We start from the raw sequence: 26060 nt of genomic DNA, 5'->3' as shown, positions 1-26060 counted from the left end.
GATCATTTCCAGTTCAGTGCTTTCTGTGAGAATCCAAACACATCAACAGTGCTGAACTTCACAGCGCCGTGTGCAGCGCAAAAGCCTGTGTGATTAACTTGAATTCAACACATTGAAGCTCTACAGGAAGTCAAACATCTCAGATGGCTTCACACTTAGCTGATAATGAGGTGCTTTATATATATATACACAAAATGCTTCTTTAAAAACTGAAAGAAAAAAAGAGCATTTTTGACTCTGTAATAACTGTTTTTGATTCATTTACACAAGTAGGCTAACGTTGGTTTTAATGATACAGCATAGTCATTTAAAAAGCATAACATTTCATCGCATGTGAATTTTGATTTTGAATGCACGTAAAATATTCATGCATATGTTTTTCTGTTAGTCTTACTCGTCTTTGAGGTTGTTGATGTAGTTTTGTAGCTGAGCTGGAATTCCCATCAGTATGGAGTTCCTAAAGCCTTTAGACTCCAGGATTTTACCGCTCTGGCCGTCGATCACAGTCACATGCACTCCGTCTTCTGATTGGTAGATCTTCTTGCCATTCACCTACAGAAACAATAACTTTATTTTCATTTGTTTTGAAATTTTTCCTTTATAATTTTGTCAAGTCTGTCTCATAAGTTTCTTTTTCTATATTCTTTTTTGCTATATTGACGAAAACAAAATATATGGACATAACAGCTAGCATCTTTTTTCTCGTTATATTTTTAGATTTGAGTTGAAAATAAGTTATTATAAACACCAATAGACAAATAAGGCAAGTTGTGTCTACAGGGTTTAGGCAGGCTAACTAGTAAATAAGAACTGATTTAAAAGATTTGACTCAGTTCTTTGTAAAACTTGATAAAGTAAAGACACATTATTAAGAGTTTGTACCTCTGTATAGGCGAAGTACTCTTTGATGTGGAAGAAGCGTGTGAAATATGACTCTAGTTTGACTTCAAGGAAGTGCTCCGTTGCGTGAGGCTATAAAGAAAACAGGGAAATGTGATTACAATAATATAATATTTTATGATAATACTTTCTTGCTTGATATTTGTACTTAAAACATGCATAAGAATTCCTGAACATACGATAAACTTGAACTGCCATTATGAATATACTGTGTTCTATTCAGCTCAGAATATCAGATGTTCTAATTTTCTGCTTGCAAAATGTAACATAATGGCACTTCAACTCCAATAATGCCGAAAGGTGAAATGATGTCATACAAACAATCTGTTATTTGATATATATATATATATATATATATATATATATATACACAATATATATATGTGTGTATATATATATATACACAATATATATATATATGTGTATATATATATACACAATATATATATATATATATATATATATATATATATATATATATATATATATACAATATATATATATATATATTTGCTAAAATGTATGTATTTTTTTCATAGCAAATAACTGAAAATAATTATATATAATTATATATATATATATATATATAGCTATATGCAATTTGCTATTAATAAAATTCTACATCTATAACTATATATATCTATAATATATATTAATTATTAAAACATAAATTATATTTCTATCTATATCTCGATAGATAGATAGATAGATAGATAGATAGATAGATAGATAGATAGATAGATAGATAGATAGATAGATAGATAGATAGATAGATAGATAGATAGATAGATAGATAGATAGATAGATAGCTTTTCCCTGAGAAACTTTGCGTTCTTAGCGAGCAAAAGCGAAAGCAATGGAATTTTTTTCCTCCCATCTCATATTATTCCGTAACCATGTCCCTTTTAGGGGCTGCGTAATATGGTTATGTAAATAAAATGCATCATATGATAATAAAACCTGTTTGTTTGCAAAAGTTTGCAGACACAAGTGAGCAAAACACATAAATGATCCTGCTGATAACCGCTGAACAAATGCTATAGCACTGTATAGTATCATTCATCCTGCATCGTTTGATTGCCAGAAGACAACTAAGCACCTGCAAAACTAACAAAAGCTATTTTGTTTCTTTATACATCATCTTCAGAGCATCGAGAAAGCTGGAGAAACCCAGCAGGAACATCTCACATCCGACTCGCAGCATTACACTAGACTTCAAACACAGAGGCTTTCAAAAGTCAAAACCGTCTCCTCACCAGTCTTGAGCGAGGCAGTTTTTTGGGCATAGGCACATCTACGACGGGCATCTCTGCGTATTTGGGGTAGGCTTCAGCCATGCAGTCACTTGGGCCGCTGCCGGGGGGAATCTCCGCTTTGATCTTCACTCTTTCACAACCCTTCACCGAGCAGAACGCAAAATCTTCCTTCTCATTGTGCGCTTTGATTTTAAGGAAGAGCAGCCTGCAGGGACGACGGCAGACAAACACCAGAGATCAGCACACCAACAGGAATGACAGTCTCATGAGTTTAGAAGCTGAGACACTTTTAAAATGACATCAAAACTTATAATAATAATTGACAAAACTGTAGCGTTTAGCATCCAGCCTCCTGGGTAATTTCAGAGCAGTTCCAATTGAGTGATATTAATCATTCCTACAATTTAATTATGCTTCATTAGCAAAGGAAGACTGACATCGCTAAACTGAGAACAGCTATATTTTCATCCTCTATCATAACACAGATGTCTCATAATTACTATTACTTTGTTCAGTATGATTTTCTATTAGAGCTGTCAATAGAAAAACGCACACATTTAATTTAATATGTTATACGTCAATTTTTTTAAACACCATTAACATATTTATTCATTTTGACATTATAATGAATTCATTCTGTTCTGTGATTTTTAAAAACTGATTGAAAGATTAAGGGTTGTTTGGAAGTGATCAGTTCTAAGTCTTCTAACATTCAAAAATCTTACCCTTATTTCACCGTGGTGAAAATCAAGCTTTTAATGTTATTTATATGTCTATGTGGTGTTTTTAATATGCTTTAAGACAAACCATGTGTAAATTCATAAGTCAACACCATTGTTGAGTATTTTCTCCTTAAAACGGCAGTGAACAAAAGAGAGTCTCAAAAACACGGTTTGAAGTCGCTGGTGTTTCTGACGTCACAAACTACCTTGTAACCAATCAGGTCAACATGTGATCATTAACGAGTGGATCTCTGAGCTGGTGTGAGTGAGTGGAGGCGGGGCTAATTTGCATACTCATAGAACTGCGTATACTAAATGAGGCTAGAGTGTAGAGTTACATTCAAGCTGTTTTAAGGCATGAAGACATTTCTTTGAAGGAAAAAACTTTTAAATATGTCAAATACAATGAGTTAAGGGATAAAATTACTGACTACAGGGGGACTTGAATGATTCCATACTATTGACTAGTGCATATATATATAAAATGAAATGAATAAATTAAAATTATAATAATATTTAAATTAATAATAATGTAAATATTAATATAAACTGATGAGCTTGGAGCTGCTGGGAGTTCAAAACTATTTATTAATATTCAATTAAATTGATTATTTTTTATCTATTTGTATACCGATTCAATTAATTAGTATAGCATTTAGTGACCTAGCACATAGTGCACATGATGCGCCAACACTGAGTCGTGTCATTTTACAGATCCTGTTCCCTTACTTCTCTGCATCAACTATTCTTTTCATTAAAATAGACAAAAAGGCTGTTTCTATTATGACATCTATTTGCATTCACTACCACCAGACCTGAAGTTGCATACAGGAGTGCAAATAGACAGTGTCACAAATAGACAGGGACTATATAAAGCCAGTATGTGGAGACTGAGAGCACATCTGCTCTTACCCAGTGTCCTCCTCCCAGTAGTAATATCCTCTTGTCTGGTGAGAGTCGCCCATCTTTTCTCTCACAGTGGTCCTCATGAACACCCCAGTCTTCCTCGTTTCTTTGGTGAGGCGGTTGTGGATGTCGGAGATTATGGTGAACACTGTGCCTTTTGGATAGCAGATGCCCATATTTATCCAGTCATTTCTGTAAAAGAAGCAACAATACTGGTGAAAATGAATAAAGCACGGTAACTGTAGTTTGACAGATATGTGGTAGTGTATTTTAGCATTTTCATCAATCACTAGGGGGCACCATAGTCCTGGTTCCAAGGGTCTGGTTTCGTTGGAGAGCAAGATGATGTGCATTTCATTTAGTGAATATGTGACCCTGCACCACAAAACCAGTCACATGGGTCAATTTTTTGAAATTGAGATTTATACATCATCTGAAAGCTGAATAAATAAGCTTCCCAGTGATGTATGGTGGATATGTATAGAATAATATTTGGCCGAGATGCAGCTATTTGAAAATCTGTAATCTGAGGGTGCAAAAAAAATCTAAACATTGAGAAAATCGCCTTTATAGTTGTCCATTTCTGTTCTCATTTGTGCAGCATTCACTCACAAAAATAAATGTTTTATATATTTATGGTAGGAAACTGAGTAAATATCTTCATGGAACATTATCTTAATATCCTAATGAGTTTTTGCATAAAAGAAAAATCGATAATTTTAACCCATAGAATGTATTGTTGGCTATTGCCACAAATATACCCGTGCGACTTGTGACTGGTTTTGTGATCCAGGGTCACATATAATTTATAATCACTGTTACGAATGTTGCTATTTTAATCTATAAATGTGAATAACATAAATGTGTGCAGATCTCTCTCTTTAATGTATTTTTTTTTAAACTTCGTACTTTATTCTGATCTGTTCATGAGGTACTGGATGTGAGTGCATCACTTATTTAAAAAGTTGAATTATTAATGTAAATATCATCAAAAAAAAAAAATACAGCATGCTTGCATGCAGCTCTTAATTGTTTCTTAAATAAGTAAAAATTGCTTGATGCTCTCACAAGTAATTTCAAGACAAATAGACGAAAAGCAGAACAAAGAAACAAATTACAATCAAGATCTAAATGATGATACAAAGAGACAAATTAAGTAAACAGTGCTTGAAATATTCAAGTAAACATTAAAAATGAGACTAATACTGAAGGAATCACATCCACCATCAATTATTTTGATTACTGTCAAAGACGTATAATATGATACATTAATAGTGATGCTGTTGGAGTTTGACTGACAGTAAATAATTAAAATCAGCTGTCCAGTTTATTTTTTCTATTGGCATAAATTTGTGTTCATGTTTGATTCTAGAGGGCTTTTTACATTTATTAAAGTTATCCGAAGAGCAGTGAGTGATTTCCTCAGTTTCTTGTTAATATTGTGGTTTAATTATAATTTATGACACAGAGACTATTGGGCTGCATTTACACATGAAGGACTAAAGAACCAGATGACAAAAAAATGGGCTGGCATCCTAAGCACTCCACCCATCTGCAATTGGTTGGGCAAAGAGAATGTCCAGCCCCCAAACCCACTCCATTGGTTGAGCAAATGTTGCTGTTGGTCTGGTCGGAATGTTGTGAACTAGCTTTCTTATAGTTGTCTCTGCATATAGGGTTGCTATTAGAAGCACACATATGCGTTGTGTTTTCATGTTTTTTGGGGACTTTCCATAGACACAATGATTTTTATACTGTACAAACTGTATATTCTATCCCCTTACACTAACACTACTGAAGGGGGTGGATTCTGGAATGCACTGCTGCTTCTATATATGTAATGAGTGATTATAATCAAGGTAAATATCAATATGTTTCCTTCTAAATATCAAATGAGATGAATGACTTCTCTGGAGGTTTTATTTACTTTGTTATAGAAGTTACCAGTGTGATTACTGAAATATTCTTTTCATGTATTCTTTAATGTCTGTATCTTTCAAACATCTGGTCATTGGGTCCTAAACTGTTACCCCCTAACACCCATAAACCTACCCAATACAGAAAACTTTCTGCATTTTTTCAATTTCCAATAACATCACTTAGTATGATTTATAAGCCGTTTTCCTCATGGGGACCGATATATATATATATATATATATATATATATATATATATATATATATATATATTTTTTTTTTTTTACAGAACAACAGTAAAACAATAAAACTGATGTTTATGGCTGTCTTAATTTCTTCGCTTTCAAATAGCTTATATTTAGATGGAAAACTGCTAGGGGACTATTTTAATTGTGAAAGATTATACATTTACTGTGAATTTTAATTAATAATTTTTTGTGCTTGAACCTGAGAGAAAACTATCAAGACTATTGCATAGTTGATCAGTCACTGACCTCTTGAAGTTAATGAGCCAGACGGTGACCTCAGCAGGAGCCGCTTGATCCCAGTGCATGGTGTATCCTTTTCCTAGTGTGACTACGGGCTGAAACTGCTGGTAATGGTTCCTCTTTCCCAGAGCACCAACCAGCTCCAGAGGTTTGTCTGGATACTCATCCTTCACCATCTTCATGTTAAGGTTGGCTGGGTTTCGGGTCTGGACGTAAATCTGGAGGGGGGCAGAATATTTTACACAGTACTTGAAAAAGCGCTTGAGTGTTTGACAGCTTTGGCAGACTGATTGCCTTTCTCTCTGAAAGGGAATTTCAAAGAAGGCTAAATAACAAGGTGTCTGGTTTTGTCGTTTCTTGGAATGTACCAAACAAGGTGCTGCTCGGGAAACATCGCTGTTTGCGTGTAGATGCTTGTGTACCGACTGCCCGAATGAAGGCTGTTGACACTAAACATTAGACTGTTTTGGGAGTAACGGGAGGGTGTGGATGGCTCTGGGTTGGACTCACCTGGGCGTAGTGCCCGCTGCAGATGGCAGCTCTCCAGTCAGGGATGTCAATGCAGTCGGGGTGTCTCAGGAGCCAGTTGTCCTCTTTGACTAAGAAAGCGCCTGGGTATTCGCTAACCGAACCATCGATGTCATGGAAAATGGTTGTCTTGTCGCCATCCATCTCCATCTTGTTAAACCAGGGACCCGGTTCACCAAAGAATACACGTGAGGTGATCTAGAGCCACAATCAGAGACAAGGGAAATTAGGATACTATTTATAACTGTCTTTTTAACTTGTCTTTATTTCCAAAATTATTATTTTTTATTAAGCCAACAATGCCTGATCCATCAGAAATCATTCTAATATGCTGATTTGCTGCACAAGAATCATTTCTTACAATGATCAATATGTATATTTCTGTGGATAACATACTTTTTTTTTTTTTGGATTCTTTGATGAATAGAAAGTTAAAAATAACAGCATTTATTTGAAACAGAAATCTTTTGTAACATTATAAATGTCCTTACAATCAATTTAATGCATCCTTGCTAAATAAAAGTATTAATTTCTTAAAAAAAAAAAAATCTTACTGACCCCCATATTTTGGTATTGTATAGTAGATAACCTTGTATATTAAACAACCACATGATAATGCTTATTTCTGCATATTCTGGTTAATTAAACACCACAAAACATCAACAAAAAGTTAAATAATATTATCTATTAATATTTATGACTCTAAATACTGATCGGATGTGCCATGTTCAATGCCGTTACTAAATATTTATACTCACATCATTGGCTGCACAACTGTTAAATTCTTTATTACTGTTGCAACCTGCAACTTAAGCCTTTAAGCCTTGTCTTGTTTGGCTTTTTTTTCTTTTCTTCCATGTTTCTAAGTCGTTTTCACAAATATATATACGCAAATATAACATCATAAACAATGATCAATATTCTACAGTCGTATAGTATGTACCGCCACACAATCCTAATCAGATCTGTGCTTTAGACCTTGCAGCATAAATGAAGACAATGAAGCCTCATATCTGACTATTGGAAGTGACATGAGGGGGGGAGAGAGGTGATAATAACCAGAGGAAGGACAACCTCTGTCTAGAAGACACTCAGAAATGTTATAATCCTCTTTGACATCCTCCACAAAATCAATCAGAGTTTCAGAAATAGCTCAGAGACGGTGTGCTCGTCCACTTTTATTAAGCAGCACAAAGAGCGCTGACATATATTTTGTCACAAAGGTCCAGAGATCTGGATGATACCCGACATCGCTTACCGGCACATCATCGAAGGTGATGTCAGTGACGTTGTTGTTCGGGCAGCTCTGCCAGGAGTTGTTCAGGCGGAAACCAAAAGCGCTTGTGTGGCGTCCGTCAAGAGCTATGAATTTGCGGAAAGTGCAGTTCTGGACGTTGATCGGCCCGTCGTAGATTTGCATTCCACGAATAGGGAAGTCCCTGCAGGGCAGAGAGGCAATGACATCGCTGAACTGGTTTGCACTCATCAAATAACACCCATGATGGGACATTTGGTCAATGTAATGCAATGGACAGAGAAAAACATTTACAAAATCAACCGAAATTATATTTTCTGAGCAACTAGTTGCACTAAATAGAATAACAATACAATCTTATTTCTGCCTTGTCTTGAGAAAAACCTTGAGATAACTTGAGTGAGAATGTTGTTTATTACTATTATTATTTAAACAAGACGGTAAAAACGAATTCATTACTTGGAAACAGTCATAAGGAATTAAGCGTATACTGCTTTTCCTCTAACTTCTTTCTTCCTCATTTTGAACAGCTACAACTTTCTGTCCGAGTGGTAGAAACTCACCAAATATTGTATGCATGAAGGTACTGGGGTTAATTGCATTTTATGTAATTTTGGGATGTATGGGGATGTATGGTTGCCTAGCAACTAGCAGTTACATTTTAAACATTCTAAACGCCCGCCCAGCGGCCCTGTCTGACCTACAGACTTAAAAATGTGCGGCCCTTCTCATGGGTAACAAAAAAAAAGTTTTTATTATTATTTGTATTCAGTAGAGATTTTTGATATGCCATCTTTGGACAGCCTGAGTAACTTTGCGAAATTTAATAGATGCCTTTTTTTTTTGCAATTGCAATTTTGTGACTTTAGTGGTTCAGAAATTCAATCTTGTTCGAAAACAGTCATTGTTTTTGTAATTCAGTTTGATGCCACTAGTGGTGCAGAAATTGCACACTTTACCTTTAAAATGTTGATCCTTTTTACAAACGGCTCTTCTTTAAAAAACAAATTCAAATGACAATGATGGTTGAAGTGTCCAATTAAAGTTCTTTCTAAAAGAAGAATGATAAAGTTTGAAGAACGCACCTGACAACTTGGACAGTTTTAAAAGGGAGAGATAGAGATAGAGAGAGAGTCTGGCTCTTGTGGATGCAAGAAAGATGGGATTTGTCAGTGATAAATGTGTTTTATCATTCACTTTTTGAACACATCTATGCAAATCCAGCATTCTCTAAGGGAGCAGCGGCCAAGGAATATAAAGTGACGTGTTGAGCTGCAGTATTACATATAAAAGTCAAGCACATGAAATTCTCAAGCACTGTCAGGTATAAAGAATCTAGTGATAAATTGCTCTGAGATGTCAGAGAAAACAAAGTAAAACCTGGAACTTTGGATTGTTCCCCAATTGTAAACACAGAACTCACTAAGCATATTTCATCTTTACAGTTTCCTATACCGGCTGGATTCCACTAATTGTGGCTTGCAGCTATATTTGTTTTCGCTATTTGGTTTAATGCAAGTGGGGCAGAAACTACACATAAAATCAAACTTTCTTAATACATATTCATCATCATCTTTCAAAGAAAAACAGTGCAAACTATTCCTTTTCGACTGACGTAATGATGTCGTCTTATATTTCAACCCATGCCGTTCCCCTATGGAACGTCCAATCAATTCCTGATGAATAAAATCAAGCCTACATTTATTTTTACTTTAAATATATTGCATATAAATGTCATATAACAGAAGTAAATTAATTGCAAAGATAGAATCATACTGACACACTTCAGCCTGCGGACAACTGAAGTTGCTGAACGTTCTATCCCTCTTTTGTATTTTTTTTAGGTGAATATAGATGTTTTAAAAACAATTATTGCAGTTTACCAAGCCTACAAATAGCTGCGATATCTCAGAACACCTAATATCTGACAACTAATGGGCATATTTTCCGCAAAAATGGCTTACAGCACTTTACAGACATTTCTGGGAAAAATGTGGGCATTAATAGGTCAAAGTCAAAACCAAGGTCACAGACATTGTTCTCTTTGAAAGGCCAACAAATTGAACAAATGCTTCTCTGGAAACCTTGGTGCACACTTCCGCACCATTCACAACACTTTAAAACAGTGTTTTGTTGTGCAATAGCAAGATAAAGGAAAAAAACGATGTTCACAGCACTCACGTTCCTCTCGGTAGAGACCTGCCGAGATGATCAGGGCCACCCGGTCCCCAGGATTGATCATTCAGGTCGTGCATCCCTCTGTTCCCACTCTCTCCCACAAACAAAGAGTTCTTCACCTCTTGACGGGAGCCGTCGTCATCCGGGAATGTTCCGCCACTATGCAAGCAAAGAAGCACAAAGTCAGAAAAATGCAGTGCGATTCCACACCTTTTGAGAATAAACATCACATCTTTGCTGCGTTCTCACCAATAAATTACTTTTACATTCCCACAAAAACCTCCTTTACTGCATCTTAAGAAGCCGCCCATATAAGGCGTTTTCCAATTACAGGCACTATGCCCTGCGCTATAATAAATTCAGCAAATATGAACATTTCATTTTTAGACTGCTGAAATGCGTGCAAAGAAAATAATAGAATAAGGGAAAAATGGTGATTAGTGGGTTTACCTGGCGAGAGTCAGGCCGATTCCATTATCAGCGAACCTGTGTGCAATTAAGATGAAGGGATATGTCAGTGCTGACCACATGCCATGCACACTGCAATAACACTCATCAGATTCTAGAGCGCACACAATCACAACTGACTCGCACGCATGATTGAAGTCATAAGTCTGTGTCAGAGAGCTAAACAGAAGTAGAGTTTATTTGCCTCATCTAAAGCTATTTTACTGAAGCTATGTTGACACAAGCGTATATATATATATATATAACACATATACATGATACATATATACATAAATAATAATTTTTTTAATGAAGGCCTTCAGTGGACGTTGCATTTAGTAAGTGATATTTCATATATGTTGAGGTTTAGTGATAATTCAGTTTCATCATACAAAAACAGCTGCTCATGTTAAACGTCCCATCTAGATATGATTGATAAGATAAAATAAAATAAAATAAAATAAGCTGTTAAAGGCAGAGTCGGCAGTTTTTTTCTAAAAAACTTTTTTTAAACTTTATTTATATACCAATACATAATTAAAATGCAAGTACTCTGAAAAAGAGAGTATAAAAATCGAGTGTCTGTAGTCCTCGCAGGACTGCAATAAACACAGCTACTTACTTCCATTCAGAACGAATGAAATGATTGGCTGGGCGACTGTCACTCTCCCTTGCTACCATGGTTACCACCCCTGCTGCTACAGGAGCTGCCCACATGCGTGCACCCATTTGACTTGTGTAAGTAGCTGTGTTTATTGCGCCCTGAGAGGACTACAGACACTCGATTTTTATACTCTCTTTTTCAGAGTACTTACATTTTAATTATGTATTGGTATATAAAGAATGTTTAAACAAATTTGGAAAAAAATATCTTAGAAAAAAACTGCCGACCCTGCCTTTAAGAAGATGGCCAAATGGCATAATAAAATAAAATAAAATAAAATAAAATAAAATAAAATAAAATAAAATAAAATAATAGGCAGAAGATGGCCACAGTGGCATAACTACCAGTAGGACATTTAGGATATTCTAACTTGAGGGCGTGCCAATTCAAGAATCAAAATGCTTACTGGCAATCATCCAGCCAAACGTCTCCTCCTCTCAGCCATGCACCATGGTCCTGGTTCTTGTAGGCCACAAAATGGTGGACTAGTGCAGGAACTCTTGGTTTAAAGGGGTCTGCATCCTGGTGTGGGCTGTACCTGCCAAAGAAGGGACACTGGTCCATGCTGGATCTGATGTCTGGTTTTGTTAGCTGATGTGCTGGACAGCTTGGTGTTTATGGTTGCTAAAGTTATAGCGCACCAGTCATATGTACCATTTCTATAAATCTTTTGTGGGTTTTCAGAGCTTGACAGCCTTATTTTATTGTTTGAAAAAAGTAGCCATGAGGTGGGTGAGTAAATGACAAAAAAGATGTATTCCTTTAAAACACCAACGCAGAAGCACCCAAACCCAAAGCTTCAGCAGGAGTGGGAAATTGTAAATGCTAACCTAGCTCCTACGAGGGAGAGGTAGGGTCTCTTGTCCTTCGCATTAGCCTCGGTCGTCTTCACTCCATTGTCGAGGATCATCCCCGCCTACCAAGACACATAAACAGCAAAACATGAAAAACAAGACCTCCTTCATCAGTGCTTTATATAAACCTAAAAGATTTGTTGACAACCTGCAGAGTAACATATACCCCAACTCAAATTATATAACCTTTTGCTCAATCTAATAGGATTACCATGCAGATTTTATGAGCACATGTTAATTAAGAGACTATATGCAATATTTGTACTTTTACAAATTAATTTATCACACTAATGAAGGCAAATACGTGAAGAAAATACACAATCCAATACACACACTTTCCCTTGCACACTATCGCACGCTATCAACATTGATAATAATCAGCATATTAGAATGATTTCTGAAGGATCATGATGTGACACTGAAGACTGGAGTAATGATGCTGATAATTCAGCTTTGCATCACAGCAGGAGTAGAAGTCAATATTTCTAAACAAAATTTAAAAAAAACACCAGCTTATAAGCAAAAAAAAATATTTTTTTCTCACTGTAAAACATTGCCGTCATAAAGATAAGTTTCCCTGTGCACCGCCATACATTCACTCAGACTGAGGATGGTACTGTGTTTTAGCTCAGCCTCAAAGACACCAAGATTCCCGAACCCTTAAATCATGTTTTATTAAACGGCTAAGTAGCTAGCGGCTCAAAATGAATTATATTTCAATTACGGTGGCCGCACTGAGAATGATGCCATAGATTACCGCAGGAGCGTGAGAGAAAGCGTTCGTCCGCTTCCTTTTTTTGAACAACAAGATCATCAATCTCAGGCATCGGCCTTTTAGTGGTGTATACAGCGGCGCTAGCGGCACCTATATCTCTGGTGCCGTGGCCCACTTTCATTCACAATGACGCGCACCTACAACACATGCACACACACACACACACTCACCCTGTAATTGGAGTGAGCTCTGTTATTAATGAACAGCCCCATGGGTGTATGTTCGGACTTGCCAGGGGAATACATGCCCTCTGATGGACCGGTGGGGACGTGGTGGAAAATGAACCAGAATCCCGTTTCCTGCAAGGCCACACACACACACACACATAAGACAGTGCTAATGGCCGCCCTAATGACACAAAACACATGGAGAATGAGCACACAGCGGTATATAAAAAAACATCCACAGCTAACCAACACATGCCGCTGTATGATCCATCACAAATTAGCATGGTAGGTGGAAAGGCCCCATTAATCAGAGGCATCGCCGTGGTAACGAGACTAACCTCGGATCCGGCCGCGGCACAGTTGATGAGATTGTTATTGGGGTTAGCCATCCAGAAGGTGGAGGTGGCGCTGAGAAAGGGAGAGAGAAAGACACTGATTAGATCTTATTGCTGCCTACTTCTGCAGTCACAAACATAAACAAACACGGCTGACATTTACCACATGTCCATTCTTAACCTCATCTCAAACAGATTATTACTGGCTCTACTGTAACTAATGTGAAAAAAGAGAGATTCATCCTTTTTCTGCTTGTACCATTTTATTATTGACAGGAAGAAGAAAACAACCTATCTGTCTGTCTGTCCGTCTGTCTATCTATCTATCCATCCCATCTACTTATCTATCCATCCATCTATCCATCTATCCATCTATCCATCTATCTATCTGTCGGTCTGTCTGTCGGTCTATCTATCTATCCATCCATCTACTTATCCATCCATCCATCCATCCATCCATCCATCCATCCATCCATCCATCCATCCATCCATCCATCCATCCATCCATCCATCCATCTGTCTGTCTATCTAACTATCCATCCATCTACTTATCTATCCATCCATCCATCCATCCATCCATCCATCCATCCATCATCCATCCATCCATCCATCCATCCATCCATCTATCTATCTATATGTGAGGGGTCTTTCTGCAATATTTCAATATGTGTCGCAATCACGTCTGACTAAAGCGATAATATCACAGCATCTATGGCAGTCTCTTCTATAATTTAAGAGCTGTGAAGCTTTAACCTCCCTATTGACTGAATTTCAATCTAAAAGGTGCAATGTTCATGCAATATATATGAGAGCAATTAGCAATTTAACGCAATTTAATGCCCCAATGCTTTGGAAGCCTGTTAGTTTCACATGCTATATGGAACTGGTTAAAATTCTAAATTCTGCAAATCAAGGTGTTTGTATGAAGATAAACAGCTGTGTTAAAAAAAAAAATGTTTGTGTCGCATTAATACAATTTTTAAGATGTGCAACTACAGATCGTCAAAAATGAAGGATTCAATTCCTTAAGTATTCACCACACCCTAATGCTCCACACTTAACCGCACTTCAAAGCAATTCCAAGTTCTCGCAGCTCTGCGGTTCAGATTAAACATATTTACTGTCAACACCCAACCCCAGTTTTCACATCCCAGAAAGTTTTGCAGCTAGAGTTTAGCAGGGTTTCTTAATGTGGTCATGTTGTTATTTTAATTAGCAAAGATTATCAGAGGTTCGAAGAATGCGAGTGCATCTAAGGATAAAAATCATTAAACAATAATGAGTGCGGGCGGAAACTATCATCAGTGCGACCGCATGTTGTGTTGTTACTTTCTTAAGAGGAAGCCTTGATTAAAGAATACCACCAGCGAGTGTGAGAAAACAACTAAAAAAAGGGTTTGTTAGAGGAATGAGTCAACAGAATGTAACTAGAATAATGATCATGGCTACAATATCTCTTAACGATGCAAAAATTAGAGCTGCACGATTTGCTTAGACAGCCATACAGTATTGCGATTAGTTTGACAAATATTGGAAATGCAAATTGAACAGTAATATGATAAACAATTAACATTTCATACTGCATCTATTTATATATAGTGTATACACATACATATTCTTGATCATTTCTTTTGATTTAGGGTGCGATTTGTTTGATGCTCTTAGTTTCTTGAGATACTTGATCAACACCATCCTCTCCATTATCTCTCAGGTCAGTGTGATTTATACCTGCAGTCCTGCCGTGGTTTGGCCACGTATCCAGGATAAGCTCCGTTGGTTATGTCACGGCACATCTTGCTGTCTCTGTCGGAGGGTAGCAGTGTGCTGGCCTTCACCAGGAGACCCAGACAATGATCGAACGTATTCCTCTCCTCCGGTCCGTCCTCAGTGAAGAAACAATGTCCTAAAGCATCATAGCCGACAACATCTTTCACCTACCGGGAAATTAAGAACATCAGAAGACAGGAGATGAGGCTTTTAGCAATTGTGGGTAGGAAAACAAAATCATAGCTACTACATGAATCAGGAAAACGTCACATAAAGAAGTGTGAAAACAAGTAAAAGAATCTATCCATCCATCCATGAGGGAAATGTCAATGATATGAAAATCTGCAGTATTTGATATGTGACACAACGAAAGTGGTAATATTACAGGATCTATTGTAGTCTTTTCCTCTATAATTTAATGTTCATGCAATACAGTATACAGTATCTGATATTATTGTATACACATTTTGACAACTTTAAGCTTGGCAATATAAATCCCCATCCACTTTCCTTGTGTGGACAACTTATTTTTGGACGACCATCCAACAATGAAGAATATTTCATTTCTAAGAAAAATATTAGTTTGAAACCACATGACGAGGGTGAGTAAATGATGATAAAATTATAATATTTTCCACTCCTTTATGTAATTCTCATGGTAATCAACAACTGAACATGAAAACCACTAAAAGATGTTTCCCTATAAGATGTCAGCTATCTTCTATTTTCAAAGTCCTGCTGTGAATGCACATTTGAAACAGCATCAGGTTAAGCTGAAATGCTGCACCTTTTGCCATCACATACAACCCTGATGGAAACATCATCCACCCAGTGTGAGTTGGCAAACAAACATGATTTTTGGGACTGAAAGCAATTCCATTAATCCTTTCAAAGAAATAGGTGAATTGTAAACTACCTCAGTGTGTGGTACAACTACCGCTGGGCAAAATAACATTTAGCCTTGTTAAACGCATTAGAAGCAACCCTTGTCAAAGAGTTATTCCCGTCAGAGCTCTAAAGTTGGGATGCCAACCCACCCGACCCCTGCTGGCTCCAAAATAAAATCGCAGCTCGCTTTCACGAACAAATAATGTGGCTACATTGTACCGTTACCTTTCACCTCGTCTCCTGTGAAGAAAATAAAGCAGCTTATAGCGGCAGTCCCGTTTCTTTGACAAGTGTTTGAACAGAAGCTCTATGCTTTTTAGAAAAGCCAAGGGCAGACTGCTACACATTAAATTGCAGATTCATATTCCTGTTTTGTTGAGCTCTGACAATCCATATTTTTTATTTAACTTGTTAAGAGTCAAAAGAAGCCAAGTACCCTTTTCAGCTCTATGTTTCTCCCCATGATATAAACAAAACTAGAAAATATGCCCGAGGGCATCAATATCTGCAAAACAACTAGATATCAAGTGTGAAACAGAAAGCCTAGTTTTTATTTATTTACTTTTTATTTGTTGTTTATTTGAATAGGGACAGATACAAAAAACATAGATTATTACATAAAGAACAATCCGATGCCTGTATCACAGTGTTTATAGCCATGGCTAATTCGCAACACCTGTCCCTAGAAGGGCTTTTAACAGTTACGATAATAAAGAAATACAAATGTTTACAGTTTCTCAATTAGGTAAGTGTCGGCTGAAGTGCCTCTCTATTAGCATCCTAGGTTAACCCCAACATTGAGCAATAGTAGTAATATAAATGGTTATTGTTAGTAGTAATTCCACAAATCCTCACTATATTTTGCATTTGTTAAGTTTATGTCTAAAACAAATGTCTTATTGTCTTGTTTTCTTCTCAAGAAAATGTACCCTGTTTTAAGTATGTTTAGATATTAATAAAAATGTAAGGTTCAATTTTGCTTCTCAAGTAAATATTGTCTCAAAGATTTTTTGATATTTATAGAAAATAAAAATGTTGTGAAATTTTGCAACCCCTCGAGGTGATGAAAAGAAAAAAAAGATTATTAAAATCATAAACAAATCAAAATAAAACACTTGCAAAAAAAGATTTAATATTTTTTATTTGTTTACTTGCATGTCACATGACCATTAACTGATATCAGAGAACCATGAACATGCAAATATGAAATAGTAATGTAAAATCTCAGGGGTATTTGACAAAAAAGTGAATCCTCAGAGTGAATCCCTGAACAAACTTAAGTATTAGTTCTTCATCTCAATTCCAAATTCATCCATCAACCTTGTCAACAGAAAAATAATATTTTTTTTGTTTTCAATATTTACAATTTTGAGTAAATATTGTGCATCATCATTAAGCATGTTGCAGACTTTCTTTTTCAGGCTTTCTTCTTATAACTGACCATAAAACCGTCCTTATTGCCATCAGTGTGATTTATTTTTCTTACCCCAGTGGCATTTTTTAACCTCTTAAAGGGGCAAGAAAAACTTAATTCAGGAATAGTTTTTTCTTGTTTTTTTGGATGTTTTTACTATTATTACTATTTCAGTGAATTTTGAATAAATATTAGGTACCCATAGTTCTATCGCAATGTCGTTTGAAAATTGAGGGAACAAATTCCACCGGCCATTGTTCAAGAGAAACAAAAGACTCCATTCTATCAAAATTAATTCTATGAATTGTATAGCAGAGACTCATTATGGATGTCTTCAAGCACACACAACTTCTGGCCTGAAACTCACCAGCAACCCGTTGGAGCCGTGAATGGTGACGCATCGGGAAAAGGAGTGATGAATGGACAGGTCTTTCACATAAGTAGGTGGGTTGTAGCCACCCTTGTCATCCACGTCCCCATTCATATGGAAGTGGACAGGATAGTGACCCAAAGACTGCTGCCCCATATGCTTCAACTCCACCCCTGCCACATGCACCGCACGGAAACCTCGCTCCACCTGAAGAAAAAAAACACAGAGACAGGAAAATTACACTCCTTTGTGCTATTTCAGATACAAAAATTCTTATTATCACAGAAGTACTGGGATTAAGGTTTATAGTATTTATAGTATATAACTCACTGATGTTCACAGTAATTAAACATTTTAAATAGTTTAGTTGTCTGTTCAGAATATTGGGAGAATCGTGATCTCTATCTAAAAAAACCCCCAAAAAACAACGTCATTCTCAATTTATGCAGAATGGTGCAGACAATGATATTAATATCCATCTTGGGTGATCTGATTACAAGCGGTCACAGGGTCTATGCAAGTTGTGCTTCTTAATATGGAAATTTGAAATCTGAAACTCGAGAATCTAGATGAAAGAACGTCAAAAGTGAGAAATGTAAAAATCAACACACTTTCAGAATAAGACTGGAGACGTGCATACCAGTATATGTGTGAATAAATGGACGGGCGGGAAGTTAAAGGTGTCATCTAGATTGATTTCCTCTCTTCTCTCGTTCTCGCACTTCTGGCAGAACGTTCGCTTTCAGATTTAATGGCTGCCTTTTTTTTTGTGACCTACATCACATCGTTTCAAGTCAAAGAATGTGAAATATGTTGCACGTCATATCTGTGCGATGCAGAAGAATGCGAGTAAAACTAAGATGATCTGACGTTTCCCAGGGGAAGGTGGCAAACTTTGGCTCCAATTAATGTCTTTCATCCTTTGGACAGCCAAATGTACAGTTTCACCCCGGCCTGATATTTCTCTAAATGTTTCATAAATTAGATTAGTCGCCTGGCAAATATCATGAGAATGTGACAGCATGACTTTGGAAGGCGGTTTTTATGACCTCCCTTGTGGTTGAAGGCCATAAACACAAACCCAAATTGTCCGATCAGATGTTAAGTGTGTTATTTGGTTCATTGCTCTAGACAAGCAGGCTGAACATGTTTTCGCATGGGTGTGTGAGTGAAGAGCACTTTAGACTGACATGTTGACCCTGGCTGACCCTTTACAAACACAGATACAGCTTAAGTTTATTTGCTGAACTCATTCTAACACTATATAGAAAATCATTTATAGGGGCTTTCGCACCGAACAATCCTTTTCATAGTTCCTAGAACTATTGGCGGAAGTTCCCTGATTTTGGGGTGTTCGCACTGCAGGAACTAGGAACCATTTTAGTTCTAAGAACTCCTTTTGGAGGAACTAATTTAGCTCCTACTTCAGAGTAGGGTCTAAACCAGCACTATAGGAACTACCAGTGATGGAAGTGTACGCTGATTGGCCGAAAACACCAGCACCCGCCATTTTTAAAAAAGCTGTGTAAACACACATATTATAGCCTATATATTTACTCCAGAAACTAACTCTATGAACACGGAAAACAGTGATAGATAGGCCTCTTAACCTTTAAGCAAAGGAGAAAATCAAACGCAACTTTGAGGGGACCAAGACAAACATGATTATGTATTTCTGCTTTGCTAGCGACACTGGATATCAACCACATTGTATACGCTAATGCCTTTTCATATACTGTCTACTTTCTATGTATAACAATTCAGTCTAATAACGTAGTAGGACCTTTAGACAGATCGTAAACTAATGAACATGGAGAATGCGAGCACAGTGAGCTCAGGCTCTGGCGTTCTCAGTGCGTCAAAATAAAAGTCCTAACAACAAGCGCGGCTTACGTCACTTCAGAGTTCCTACTGGCAGTGCGAAAGCAACCAGAAAAATGTTCCTAAGGGAACCATTCATTTTCGGGGAACCACCCTGGTGGCTAGTTCCTAGAACTACCTGGTGCGAAAGCCCCTTATGAGACCTTAGTCACTCTACTGTAAGCTCTCACTGTATGGAAAAGAGATACACCAACATTGTGCTAATCTTCTGGTTGGTTGCTAGTCAGTCGCAAGTGTCACCTGGCTGGTTATTAGGATGCTGCTAGATGTTTTTAGGGTCACCTTCAAGTATGTCAGAATTTGTTGTGTCGCGTCCAGTGTAGACAGCATCTCTGATTATAATGGGTTCTATTTGCTGTTTTTGCGTCGTGCCATGCCGTTTGCATCTGGGATAGACACTATGATACAGGTTTAGAATGGCATGAGGTTCAGTATGATAACAGAATTTTTTATTTTTAGGGTTACTATTCTTTAAAAATCAGAATTATTTGTACTTGTTTTAATATTTATCCCTTCTAAAATCATTACTGCAAGGTAGCTTGTGTCAAAGGTAGTTTCCCCACAACTTGAAAGACAGGATGGCCTAGTTGTTGCATGTGGAAATTTCTTCTTGTGTGGAGAAATGGGCCGACCTTCTCCATGACAGCGAAGGTGAGGAGGGGAAAGGAACAGTCGGATCTGGGCCAATTACTAGAGAGGTCAGCCGCTTGAGTCGCCTCATCACGTACACACACGCACACACACACTGATACTGACAGGCCTTTTGCAGGAGACAAAGCCAAAAAAATGTCCGTTCTGCTTGTGTGACAGAGTGTTAATGTCTAGCTAGTGGTGCCATCGCTGCAATATTTCACTCTCAGGGTGTTATCATCCATGGTGAGATGAGCTAGTGGATGGAGGCAGTAAAGACAACTGTAGGTGGTACTTAAAAAAAAATGCTTGTTTGAACTGACAGGAGGGTCAGATTACCTTGAGATGTCCACCAAACGTATCAAAGGAGAAGAACTTGCAGGCTTCGTTGCCGTAACAGGTTGGCTCCATCTCGCCTCTGATCAAAATGTTGCGAGTCAGCAGTCCGACCTCTGCCCGCATGTCCACACCGTCCACCTCCTCTCCTATGTGAAGGTACGTTGGTTTACCTGGAGGACACACACAAACATACACAATTTTATCACACCGGGTGTAAATGTCCTTTTACTACAATTAGCTTCAGCTATGTAATCTTTAATAATGTTGTATGTTATTTTTATTGATTTATGATGTCTTTCGATGCACATGGAGTTGTTTTTAACGCTTTTAATGTTTTTTTCTAATTTATTAGTCTATATGGTGTGAATATATAATTCCTAAATTGTATATATACACCGGGATGTACTGGGCATTGTGAGTACACCGGGAAATATATAGGCACTGTTTTTAAATGAAAATTTTTAGGCGTTGTTTTTAAATTTCAGCGCGTATGAAACTGCAAAAGGCATATACTCCAAAATTGTGACAAAACAGGGCTACCCGATAAAACTAAACATGCACCAGCCCCGGACAAAAGCTGAGCCGGATCAGTCTCACCAGCAATTATTAACACTGTACAAATATGCCGTTTCGGACTTTTTTTATTCCATACAGTGTAAGTAAATGGTAACCAAAATGGTTTGACAGAAGAAAGTAACCCCAGCAAAATATTCACTTCTGGGCTGGATTTGTCCAGGGCTGAATTTTAGCCCCAGCCTAGCCCTGTGTAAGTTATAGCATTTGAAGCAGAACAACAGTATTTTGTGTATATGTACCAAGACAAATTTCCATACAAAAGTATATTTCATTGCAGTTTACTATCATCCCTAAAAATAGTACTAAAAAGCAATCATATTTGGATATTTATCATGGTTACCATAATTTTTTGGATGTACCATGGTAAGACCATGTAAATACCATGGTGCATGAATGTGGTGATCATTACCATCTGACACCATCACTGTACAGTGGTACCACAAGACTATTTTTTGTAAGAGATGAAACAAACACGTGTCTACGGCTAGAATTTTCCAAAACCCTAGACAGATCTGTCAATCAATCACTGTATGGATTGTGTGTTTTCCCCCTCCTTCACAAAAGTCAGTCTCAAACATAATATAAGATGTTCTCAGAGTTTCTGGACACTGCAAGTTTCTTTAGTAAGCTGAGATACTTTAGTAACTTGAGATACTTTAGTAGACATACTGAGAAAAAAAGATTAAGAGAGAAACAATACATGCAGAAATATATGAAAAAAGCTGAAAAAAAAAATAGGCCTAATGAGAAAGAGCAAGGAAGACAATTCTTGAGTTATCATATATTCTGGAGGAATTTCATGGCTTAAATTGGAGAAGGCGTAGAGGGACAGAGAGAGAGATGTCATTCCACCCTCAGACATTCTTCCAGCCTGACCCAGATACTGGGCTGAAGAGGCTCCAAGACTCAGAGCTCATCTGATAATCACAAACAGGGATGCCCAGCTCTCTCACTTTCCACATCATCTTTCCCGACAGGTCCCGAGAGACTGGACCATGTTGACAAATTGCTCATCCTAATGGATGAGATGCCTCTCAATGCTCATTTATTCTTTTTTAAAATGACTACAGTCACTATACGATTGGACCTTGAGATGTTTGTCTAACAGATTCTGTCTGGCACAGGAGCAGGACATGGAGGAAGAGACCCGGAGGAAAGAGAAATCACAAATAAAGATCCCTTTAATATCTCAAATGCTTAAGCACAATGAGATATTTGTCTATGTATCTCCAAGTCTTCTGCTTCCCAGATATTCTTGTGTAAAAGATCTCAATAATTTCTCCAAGTGTGCTCAGATATGCTCAATTTATTTAATTTATATTTCTAATCAAATTCTCCCTTTTCACTTAATCAAGAAGATGAAGGTTAATTAAGAAGGTGCATTTAGAAGATGCTTTTGTCCAAAACTGTAACACTTTATTTTGATATTCCACTTTATAAAGTCTACTAATTTTAATGATAGTTAGTTGATACATAGTTGCAAAGTGACTTAAAGGTGAACTAAGTAACTTTTTTTACCTTAACTGAACAGCTTCGGAGTCATTGGAATGGTTATATTACTTATTTCGGGTTGGATGGTGGTTGTTTCACACCCCCCTGGTGCCCGTGAGCGGAAAATACGCACTTGCAACTTTGCGTCAGGAAGTCTCACGTGATATCAGGTCTCGCGATGTAAACAATTGCTTTACGGCCAAAAGAAATCTGCTAAAATGCTGTCATTATTGCGCTCACTCACGCTGTCCGAACCCGAATGAAGAAGACGTTTTAAAGAATGTCCCATCTGCTTTGATGTCGTTGATCTACTAGCCTCTGGTGTCTGAGAATCACCAACGAGTTTTTACAACAGTGTTGTCAAATATCTATTCCGAAGCTGTGGGGGGAGCTCTAGAGAGAAACCTGCGAGCAAAAAGCGAGAATACAGCGAAGAAATCCCGAAGCTACTGAGTGCTGGTTTAATGTATTAGTAGACTGTTAGGTTAGGGTTAGGGTTAGGGAAATAATTTGAAATGTACATGCAAAGTTACTTATAGAAGAATGTCTGTATCAAAATAATCATCAAAATAAAGTGTAAAAATCTGATATTAAGCATTCTCTAATGACTGCTAGTTGACATGCAGATACAAAGTTACTTATAGTTAGTAGAATGTCTAAAGTAGACCATTTCAATAAAGTGTTACCTTCAAAACGACAAACAAAATGAACAAAAGCAATTCATTAAAGGCCCTGTTTGCACCTGGTATTAAGATGTGTTTTGGTCGATTGGATCATAAGTGGACGACGCCATATACAGTTGTTAACAGGGTCTAAAACGTTTTGAGGTTGTCCACTTTCGACCACTTCCAGAGCTAGTCGAATACACAGGATTTTTAGTGTAGATGATCATGTGGTCGAATGCGTTCGAACAACCACAAAAGACGTCTACTCTCCGCCTACTGATCTAATGCGTAAACATTATGGGAAGCGCACTAGCCAGACAGGATTTAAACTTCATAGGCTGAAGACCCAAATTTGGTTTGAAGACAAAAACGTACCAAGCACAAAGTTCTCTCACCATTCCTGATTTCTAACGTGCACTCATGCATTCGCCATGTTCTTGTGGCTATCAGTACAGAAATGAAAGCTGCAGTTTTCCGTATGTTTCTCCGTCTTCTCCAGGGAAGTTCATATTTGCGCAAGCTTATTTCGTCCATTGGATTGAAAGATCTGAAAAAGCCAATACATTTACCAGCATTTAGACAGATTAAAACAGCAGGTGTAAACGGCTATGTGTCTGCCTCGTCCACTTGTGATTCGATCGACCAAAACGCATCTTAATACCAGGTGTAAACAGGACCAAATAGCCATGTTTATCAGACAATTAAACTAGGAAGCGAGCTAGAGAAGAGGAGAAATGCAGAGAAAAAGAAGGCTTTTTGGGGAATGTTATGAAGGTTTCAGAAATAAAGATAGATTTTGCATCCAGACTGTTTTAACAGAGTTTATTCAGAACAAACAGCAGTCTGCAGCTGTCTGATTGTTGTGCGCCATTTTATTGGCTGCATGCTGACAAGATGAATGCATATCTATTGCAATCACGCACCTCAGTCTATCCGCTCGCTTAAAATCACCATCAAATGAGCTGATGGCCAGCTGGCACCAAGCAGACAGATGAGAACAGGGTGAAAGTTCAGAACAAACAAGGGTCAACAGATTGCAACTACTTCCTGCTTCTGTCTGGCCGCCAGTGAGGAAAAGCAGACAGATGGGTTTCTTTCCATCACCACACACAATTCAAATTGTGCGCACAGCACATTTGGTGCTTTTTTAAATCACATTTTCGCAATTACAACGTTTATAAGAAAAATCGCAATCAGATATTTTCTGGTTGCTTGGGCATTGCTAAATGTTGATAAATTAAAATGAGGATCATCAGTTCAACTGAATCATGAACAATTTCAAAAGAATGATTCACTCACTATTCATCCTGTGCACTGAGATGCCGAAGAGAGTGTGAATAGATGAGATTTTCTAAAAAATAGGATGGAAATAAAGAGTACAACCACAGACACCCACAATCCTCATACACACACATGTACACACTCGTCCTGCGCCACTCCACATCCACACCCACAGAACAAAAACACTTACATACTCCACCAAAAACACATCAACACCTAATCTACAGACAAGCAAAAACACTCATCACCCATCAACACCCTGCTAAATAACACACACACAGAACGATGCTCCATCAACATATGATGCCATGCACTTATGAACGAATGTAATGATCCAATCAGGGTGGGAATGATGGGCGGGTTGATCAAGAGAATTTGACATTTGTGATAAATTAAAAATAAATAAATAACATTTACAGTAATGCACTTAAAATGGAAGCAGAAAGATGAAGGTCATATTTTTGTTAAAACAATTATATTAAATCTTCTGTACACAATGTATGATATTTAGGCTTTAAAGAAATTGCCCTTTTAACAGTGGGACTGGGAATAGTTTTGACAAATGAACTTGAACTAGTTATGCATTATAAGTAATATAGGTGGAGTTTTGCTCCATAAAAAAACAATGAAAAAAATAAAAATACAAAAATTATAAAATAATAACTAATAAATAATATTTTAAAAATAAACATTTTACAACTTGCTTTAAACATGAAAAAATATAAGTATTCACCTTTTCTCTATACTCAATGTCCCCCGCACTTTTAATGAAACGTAAACTCGCACTTTTTCCCAGCAAGTGTGTTCACTAGAGGTTTTCATGTGTCAATGTGAATAAATCTAGATTTAAATTCAAAGAGACATGATAGTCTATGCATGACATGACGTTTTATTTGATGCACCCATTATGGAGCACTAAATACTCTCATGTAATGTATGTTCCATTCATACTCAAAGCCAGAGGACTTTCCCTCCCAGAAAGTTCAAAACAGACTCGTAGAAGTAATAACTTATGACGTTCCAGGAAATCCCTTATTTGGACAAAGGCATCCAGAGTTCTGCAGAGCTAATAGGTAGAGTGTGACGTCCAGCTCCCCCTCTCTGAATGTAATCTGGTCTAAACACACACTAACCCTACTCATTAGGCTTGTTCGACTTGAACCGGCGCTGCACAGACCAGTCGGTTTATGACATCAAAGTACCGCGAGAGCTATTCAAAAGCTTAAGGTGTCGTCTGCTCTCTATTCGCTCTCGCGGTATTTTGATGTCATTCACTGATTGGTCTCTGCAGCGACGATTCAAGTTGAACAAGCCTATAGCCATATCCCTCCACCCATTAGATCAACAGAGGTGGAGCTGGACTAGAT

The 26060-nt window shown here is 37.3% G+C and overlaps 1 protein-coding gene across 1 annotated transcript in view; it reads right to left on the bottom strand.

Moving 5' to 3' along the window:
• The window catches only part of cemip (cell migration inducing hyaluronidase 1), a 122027-nt gene that overhangs the window by 3655 nt on the left and 92312 nt on the right, over window positions 1-26060 (bottom strand). The window contains exons 12-27 of the mRNA XM_081359036.1: window positions 20681-20850; window positions 17828-18037; window positions 15120-15325; window positions 13395-13464; window positions 13060-13188; window positions 12091-12176; window positions 11667-11798; window positions 10600-10635; window positions 10153-10308; window positions 7975-8155; window positions 6699-6914; window positions 6195-6406; window positions 3791-3976; window positions 2157-2361; window positions 883-972; window positions 395-552 (exon numbers count right to left, since the gene is read on the bottom strand). Of these exons, the coding sequence (XP_081215162.1) occupies window positions 395-552; window positions 883-972; window positions 2157-2361; window positions 3791-3976; window positions 6195-6406; window positions 6699-6914; window positions 7975-8155; window positions 10153-10308; window positions 10600-10635; window positions 11667-11798; window positions 12091-12176; window positions 13060-13188; window positions 13395-13464; window positions 15120-15325; window positions 17828-18037; window positions 20681-20850 (2443 nt within the window). The remainder of the gene's footprint in view (window positions 1-394; window positions 553-882; window positions 973-2156; window positions 2362-3790; window positions 3977-6194; window positions 6407-6698; window positions 6915-7974; window positions 8156-10152; window positions 10309-10599; window positions 10636-11666; window positions 11799-12090; window positions 12177-13059; window positions 13189-13394; window positions 13465-15119; window positions 15326-17827; window positions 18038-20680; window positions 20851-26060) is intronic.

Source organism: Scardinius erythrophthalmus (assembly GCF_964197995.2).
Source record: "Scardinius erythrophthalmus genome assembly, chromosome: 2".
NCBI classification, from domain to species: domain Eukaryota; kingdom Metazoa; phylum Chordata; class Actinopteri; order Cypriniformes; family Leuciscidae; genus Scardinius; species Scardinius erythrophthalmus.
The sequence above is the reverse complement of the archived record's forward strand: the minus strand, read 5'-3'. Positions and strand labels throughout refer to the sequence as shown.